The sequence below is a fragment of the Bison bison genome, unplaced genomic scaffold (assembly GCF_000754665.1).
Source record: "Bison bison bison isolate TAMUID 2011002044 unplaced genomic scaffold, Bison_UMD1.0 scf7180017864472, whole genome shotgun sequence".
Lineage (NCBI taxonomy): Eukaryota > Metazoa > Chordata > Mammalia > Artiodactyla > Bovidae > Bison > Bison bison.
Window position 1 is genome coordinate 11,225,484 of NW_011495033.1, and position 7,876 is coordinate 11,233,359.

At 49.7% G+C, this 7,876-nt stretch overlaps 1 protein-coding gene across 2 annotated transcripts; it reads right to left on the reverse strand.

Annotated features, from left to right (window-relative positions):
• Positions 1–369: 369 nt before the first annotated feature.
• On the reverse strand, positions 370–7,318 carry ZNHIT3 (zinc finger, HIT-type containing 3). 2 transcript variants are annotated; one of them, XM_010861571.1, is made up of 5 exons: positions 7,141–7,318; positions 7,009–7,040; positions 2,518–2,604; positions 1,320–1,421; positions 370–822 (listed from the first exon to the last, which is right to left on the reverse strand). In XM_010861571.1, exons 1-5 carry the CDS (start codon positions 7,224–7,226, stop codon positions 641–643), a joined length of 489 nt encoding a protein of 162 aa, XP_010859873.1. In that variant the 5' UTR covers positions 7,227–7,318; the 3' UTR covers positions 370–640. The 2 variants fall into 2 exon arrangements, with proteins under 2 accessions (XP_010859873.1, XP_010859874.1); XM_010861572.1 differs by having other exon boundaries at positions 1,332–1,421; positions 7,141–7,315.
• Between the last annotated feature and the right edge of the window lie 558 nt (positions 7,319–7,876).

Genomic DNA, 7,876 nt, shown 5'->3' on the forward strand with positions numbered 1-7,876 from the left:
GCCCCCAGCTTGCGGGCGGCCCAGCGGCTGCACCAGTGGCCTGGGGCAGCAGTCTACACATCCCCTGCCCCCACACCCTGATGGGTATCAGGGTTGGCAGTGACCAAACCAGGATTAGGAAATGTCGGGGCCTTCACTACCTTCACAGATCTAACTCAGCGGTGCTGGCCATCACTACACTGGACACCCCACAGGCAAAGTCAGCTTGAAATCAGCTCTAACATTGTGGCTGGGGGAAACTTTGCCTTGAGTTCCTTTAAAAGGAACAAAACCTTACTATTTAAATATTTGATTAATTTAATGTCAAGCAACTAGATTATAAATCAAGAATGATCAATGCAATATACCAAAGAAATACCACACCAAAATTTTATTAACAGCACGTTTTTACTCAAATGGGTGTAGAAATTCAGTAAATATTTATGTCTTAATTGTATAAAAAATAAAACACTTAAAAACCACCATTTGAACATCGAGTTCTCTCTCCATACGGGTCTGCCATCGTGAGTACCCCCACAGTGCCAGAAGGGGTCTGGGGGGCCCACCTGACGTCAGCCGCTGAGTCCTGGCATCGCCACCCCTGGGCAGGGCCCCCCATGTGACAGCCTCCCAGGAGGAGCGGGCAACACAATAATCCACCTTAAGGATCCTCGTTCTGAGACGGCTCCACGATACTCAAGCAGCAGTCAGCAAACTCCACAAACAAGGGCTCCTGCATGCAGGCTCGCATAAGCTTGGCCTTGTCGTCCGCCTGATCGAGGTCGACCATCAGCTGTCTGAGGTGTGGATTGAGCAGTAAGCTCCTCAGTGCTGCAGACTCCCCTTAAAATGAACAGTGAGGAGAGCCAAGCTGAGCTCAAGTGGGTGCAGGCAGAGACTGCTGAAAGCCAAATATTCCAACGTAATAAACACCAAGCACGCTGCACCCCCTCACCCAGCATTTCACATGAGGTGGGGCTTCCCAGGTGGCGGTAGTGGTAGAGAATCCACCTGCCAACGCAGGAGACACACGAGATGTGGGTTTGATCCCTGGGTCAGGAAGATCCCCTGGAGAAGGGAATGGCTACCCACTCCAGTATTCTTGCCTGGAAAAGTCCATGGACAGAGGAGCTTGGTGGGCTACAGTTCAGGGGGTTGCAAAGAGTCAGGTATGACTGAGCGTACATGCTCACGTAAGGTGAGGTCAGCATGTCAGATGGTTTCCAAGTTAAATGCTGTCAGAATCTTATTCTTTATTAGTCCTCTATAAATATCTTAATGCCATTCACCCAAGAAAAAGTTACTGTACCTGCACAGACTTAGCTTAAAAATTGTCTTACCTGCAGACTTACCTAAATTCTTTAAATTCTGCAAAGACACTCTGTCCTCTTCCTCATCACTATTGAGAAAATCAGCCACAGAGTCATCATCATCTAAGGAACCTGTTTATGAGCGCAAAGGAAACCTAGGTGCCAGGTTTTAACAACTCCAGTAAATAAAAAATGTGTGTGCACACACACAAGAACAGAGATAAAGCAAGTGGGAACAGACAAAACAACCACTTCTGAGAAATTTGTGACTACACTAACACTATTTTAGGAAAGTGAAGAGCTGCTGATAGTGTTCACACACTTAAACTATGTTTGGGCTTAAGGCCTTGTTTTCCAATTCTTCCCAGCCTACCTCTGCTCACTACGGCTCCAGCCCTGTCTGTAAAAACCCACGGATAGGACTCCCCTGTGTTCTCGGCATGGGCGGAAACATCCGAACCCAACAAGGAAGTTTCTCAAAGGGCAGAAGTGGGCCATCCCCTGGCTCTGACTGCTCAATACCTTTTCGGTGGCACCGGGAGGGGCCGTCTTCAGAGCCCAGCATGATGCATGGTGCGCAGGAGGCGTTAAAGAAAGGGTACGTGGGGCTTGCCTGGTGGCCCAGGGGTTAAGAATCTGCCTTGCAATGCCCAGATCCCGAATGCTGCGCCACAACTATGAAGCCTGCACTCTGGAACCCGAGCGCCATCCCACTGAAGCTCGCTCACCCTAGAGCCTGTGCTGCTCTCTGCAGCTAGAGAAAGCCTGCACACGGCAACCAAGGCCTAATACCAGAGGAAAAAAAAATATATTTTAAAAAGGCTAGATGGATGGGGAGGACGGCAGCACGCTCGCGCTGCAGGCTCTGAGGGCCGCCAGGAGCAGCAAGACCAAAGGCCACGTGCCACGCGGGTCCAGGTCAGGTGACCCCCGCCAGGCCCAGGGAGGGAGACCCGAAGCCGTGACTGCAGGCGGCTCCTGCCAGCAGGGTCCACCGCTCACCCAAACCACAGCTGCGGCCTTTCCCCCCTGCCCTTCTGCATCTTCAGGGGGCCCCACATCACCACCCGTGACGACGTGTGCTCCTGGCGCCGGTGCACAGGGCTGAGGAAGCTGCTGCTCCCTGATGAACCTGCCTCCTGGCCCCAGTGCAAAAGTCTCTTCTCTCTCGACATATTCTATTTGAAAGCCTTTTCTCGGTTTGTGTGTTTGCAGTCAACCAACCCACCTTCGTTTTCCACAGGCTTTTTAGTTTTTGCAGTCAGAGCTGATCTTATTTTTTTCTCGACAGGACCAGCTGCAGGCCTGCACTGCTCTGAAAGACACAAATCTCAGGTGTACATCACCTCCGTTTGAGTGACAAGGCTGCACCACTCCCCCAAGCAGCATCCAGCATCTAGGGGGAATCCTCTGGAGGGGTGAGGGGCTGGGTGGGGGATGAAGGAGAGGAAGTGAGAGATTCCGTCAGGGGGCAGGAGAAACCTGGGCCCAGCAGAAGGGCTGAGGAAGCCCACCTCACGCTCCCCGAGGGCCTATCTCCATCCTCCCCGTCCTGCCTAATCCCATAGAGACTTCACCAAGATTCAGTAACACACTGACTTCGATTAGCCGCAAACTGTGTCTTCAGCAGTTTCAGATCCCGAATGTGCTAGTCCCCGTGCCACCGGGAGTCCACACACACAACTCACCAGGACCACCTGGGAGGGGCTCCGCCTCACAAAGGACAGGGAGATGGCCGAGGTAAGGAGAGTCGGATCCCAGTCACCCCAAGAGGGTGGGAGATGAGGGGGAGGTGCTGCCAGCTGGAAGGAGCGTTCCGGGCCAAAGGAAAGGCCAGTGGCTGGAGCCGACCCTTGAGCAAGTCGAGTCAGGTGCAAGGATACGGTGACAAGCAACTGGCAGCTGACGGGCAAAGCAGGCCTGGCAGGAGGATGGGGCACAAGAGGAGGAAGGCGCCTGCAAGACGCCAGTCTGTCTCATACCACACCACCCTAATGTGGGATCTAAGATGACACAATGAACCTACCTATGAAGCAGCAGCACGCTCCCAGACGCAGAGGACAGACTGGTAGTTGCCGAGAGGTTGGGATTAGCAGATGTAAGCTTTTATATATAGAACGGATAAACAACAAAGTCCTACTGTATTACATAGAGAACTCTATGCAGTATCCTATGATAAACCACAATAGAAAAGAATATAAAGAAAAAAGAATGCTATGCATGTGCATAACTGAGTCACTCTGCTGTACAGAGATTAGTAACACTGTAAATCAACTTTACTTCAATTAAAAAAAAATCACCAGACATTATGCACCACTTATAGTTGTGCCTAAGACCACCTGTAATTTTGCCAGAGACTGACCCTGAGCTCTGATCCAGTCTCTAATCTGTCAATTTGTAAGAAACAGAGGACTAAGGAGTATGCCTAACCGCAGCGTGAGTTTGCAATCAGCAAAACCCAGACTGTGGGGAACTCTGCAAGTCAAATGGCTTGAATTCTTCCACAGAGAAATTTTTTTTTTAAAGTAATAACAGAGGATGGAGGAGCAATTTACAAATTAAGAGAGACTTAAAAGAAATATCACATTTTGGGGGAATTCCCTGGCAGTCCAGTGGTTGGGACTTGGTGCTTTTGGTTAGGTTAGGTTCAATCCCTGGTCAGGGAACTAAGAACAAGATGAAACAATACTCTTTCAGGATACATCCTTGCATAATAAAACTGAAAAAGCAAAGATGTGACTGCTATAAAGGTCAACAGAGTGGTCATTTACAGGAAGTGAGAACAGTGGGTCAGGACAGGGCATATGGAGGGGTTTCTGGAGTGGATGGCAAAGTTCTATTTTCTTTTTAAATTTTTTTTAAAACTTGGATGTGCTGGGTCTTTCTTTCTCCAAGGCCTTATCTCTGCTTGCACCAAGTGGGGGCTACTCTCCTGCTGAAAGCACAGGTTCTAGGGGCATAGGCTTCAGTAGCTGTGGCATGCGGGCTTAGCTGCCCCGAGGCATATGGAAACTTCAGAGACCAGGGATGGAACACACTGCCCCTGCACTGACAGGCAGGTTTTTTATATTTTTTAAAATACATACATAATTTATTTTTATTTTGGTTGCACCGGGTCTTTATTGCTGCACACGGACTTTCTCTAGTTGCAACAGGCAGGGGCACCTCTTTCAATGCACAGGATTCTCACTGCAGTGGCTTCTCTTGTTGCAGAGCAGAGGTTCTAGAACGTGGGCTCAGCAGTTGTGGTGCATGGGCTTAGAAGCTCCAAGGGGTAGAACCTGCATCCCCTGCATTCACAGGCAGGTTCTTACCCACTGAACCACCAGGAAGTCCAAGTTTTATTTTCCTGACCTGGGTGGTGTTTGCCTTATAATAATTCAGTAAGCCAAATAAAAAAGAATCTACAAATAAATGCTGCAGAAAAAAGGCACTCCTCCAAAAAAAAAAGGAAACCCCCCTACACAGTTGGTGGGAATGTAAACTGGTGTAGCCACTATGGAAAACGGTATGAAGATTCTCTAAAAAATTAAAAATAGTTACCATAGTGCTCAATCCCACTCCTGGACATACATCCAGAAAAAATAAAACCTCAAATTTGAAGATACATGCACCCCAATGTTCATAGCAGCACTATTTACAACAGCCAAGACATGGAAGCAACCTAAATGTCCATCAACAGAGAAATGAATAAGACGTGGTGTGTGGTGGAATACTACTCAGCCATAAAAACGAAATGCTGCCGTTTGCAGCAACATACATGGACCTAGAGATTACGAAACCTAGTGAAGTCCGTCAGAGAAAGACAAATAATCATGATATCACTTATACACAGAATCTAAAAAAATGGTACAAATGAATTTATTTACAAAACAGAAAGACTTCAGAAACAGAAAACAAATTTATGGATCCAAAGGAGAAGGGGTGAGGAAGGCTAAATTAGGAATATGGGATTAACAGAAACACATTACTATGTATAAACAGATAAACAACACGGGCCTAAAATATATTATTGTTTCATTTAGTTGCTAAGTGGTGCTGACTCTTGTGACCCCATGAACTGTAGCCCTCCAGGCTTCTCTGTCCATGGGATGTCCCAGGCAAGAATACTGGAGTGGGTTGCCATGTCCTTCTCCAGCAGATCTTCCCAACTCAAGGAATTAACCTGTGTCTCCTGCACTGGCAGGCAGATTCTTTACCACTGAACCACCAAGGAAAGAATATCATAGAGAACTATATTCATGACCTTGTAATAAGGAGGAAAAGGGGACGAAAGAGGATGAGATGGCTGGATGGCATCACCGACTTGATGGACATGAGTCTGAGTGAACTCCGGGAGTTGGTGATGGACAGGGAGGCCTGGCGTGCTGCGATTCATGGGGTCGCAAAAAGTCGGACACGACTGAGCGACTGAACTGAACTGAATAACTTACAATGAAAAAGAACCAAAAAAGGATACAGATCACTGAATCACTTTGCTGTATACCTGAAACATTGTAAATCAACTATACTTCAATTTAAAAAAATATTTTTTTAATAAGAACAAACCAAGCAGGGTTTCCCTGTGGTCCAGTGTTAAGAATCCACCTGCTAATACAGGGGACACCAGTTCAATCCCTGGTCTGAGAAGATGCCACATGCCATGGGCAATGAAGCCTGTGGGTCACAATTACTGAGCCCATGTACCCTAGAGCCGGTGCTCCGCAACAAGAGAAGCTACTGCATGATAAGCCCAAGCACTGCAACTAAAGAGTAGGACCCACCCCCCGCCCCCACCCCCAGCACCGCAACTAGACAAAGTCCATTAGCAGCAAACAAGAACCAACGCAGCGATCCCCTCGCCCCCCAAAAAACACACTAACAGAGAGGCTGGAGTTTCCAACACAGAGTGAACTACTCAAATCTGTGTATCAGAAAAATTACCCAGATTGCGCTAGGGAGTCTTAGGAGGGGCCTCACAGGGCTGCAGGACCAGAGAGAAGCATTCCAGACATAGCTCCTAAACTATTCCAGCAAAGCAGTTCTACTTCGTTCCTATCTTGAGGCGAAAGGGTTTTTTTTCAAAGAGCTCCAAAGACATTAGGATTAAAAAAAAAAAAAGTTGGAGCGGGGACGGTGGTGCTCGAAACAAACAGCTATAAAATCAGAGACTGGAGGGCATAAAACTAGAGGCAAATCACCAGTGAGGAACTCTTAACAGAAAAGTCACTGAGAGAGGGCATGGGAAAGGGTCCCTGAAGACTGAGAAGAGGCGCCGGATAGAAAAAGACGTAAAATGTAGACTTGACAACAGTGAGAGCCAGGGACGCTGCTCCTTACCGTAAACTGGTATACCTCCCTGTTTCTATAAAGACATCACTTAAAAGAAAGAAAACGTCGTTAACCTCAGCCAGAGAAGATTCTGCCAAAGAACGCGGAGCTGAAAACTAAGAGGAAGGCATAGCTAGGGGAGGCTTTTGTGACAAAAACCAAAGACTGTTAAAAAAAAAAAGAAAAAGATGGCACGCAGAAAGGAAAGTGGAGCAGAGGAAAGGTTTGTGATTGTCCGTAGAGTGGAGGCGCATTCGCAGGAAGAGGTATCCGTCTGCCCACGGTGGGTGGGAGGCGGTCCCCAGGGTCGGGCGTTGCAAGGCTGATAGGCTGATAGCCGGGCCCCGGGATTCACGTCCCCGAGACCGCAGCAGGATGAGGGCGCTGCGGTCCACGAAGGGCGCCTTACCTTTGTGCTTCCGGAAGCAGGGCAAGGAGCAGCTGCAAAAACAAAGCCACAGGGCGCGTCAGTCCCGAGGGCGGCGCGGAGCCTCCCGCCGCCCCGCCGCCCGCCCCCGGCCCCGCGACCCCGGGCACTCACTAGGGCACGCGGCAGGCGGGGCAGCGGTATTTGGGTTTCTCCAAACAGACAACGCAGACAGCGGTACCGCAGCTGAGCGACGACATGGTCTCTCCCAAGACGCGCCCCTCGCCTGCGCGCCAGCCGGGGCCCCCGAGCCCCACGTGCCCGCCCTTTCTTCCGTTTCCTCAACCAGGACCAATCAGCGCGCAGCACTTACTGGCCGTCAAAAGCAATCGATTGATCCCGCTCATCGTTCCAGGCCTGAGAAGTAGAAAGTCGATGCACTCGATACGCATCCAGAGCCCATTGTCAGGGGTGCTCCCTGATTAGGGCTTCCCTGGTGGCTAAGCTGGAAAAGAATCCGCCTGCAGTGCGGGAGACCTGGGTTCCATCTCTGGGTTGGGAAGATCCCCTGGAGAAGGGAAAGGGTGCCCACCCCAGTATTCTGGCCTGGAGAATCCCCATGGACAGAGGAGCCTGGCGGGCCACAGTCCATGGCATGGCAAAGAGTCAGGCGTGACTGAGCGACTAAGCACAGCAAACAAGAAGTCCACACACTGGCCAAACCAGACTCAGCTAGGCCACGTGACACACGTGTGCCCTTCCCAGCCATTTTTCTCACAGGAAAGGAAGACAAGCCTTGGCCACTGACAAATGTTTATTGAGCTCTAACTGTGAGCCCAGTGCTTCCCAGACGCTGGGCTGGGAACACCCAGGGATTAGCAGGCACTGTCTCTGGGAGCTTAAGGCTTAG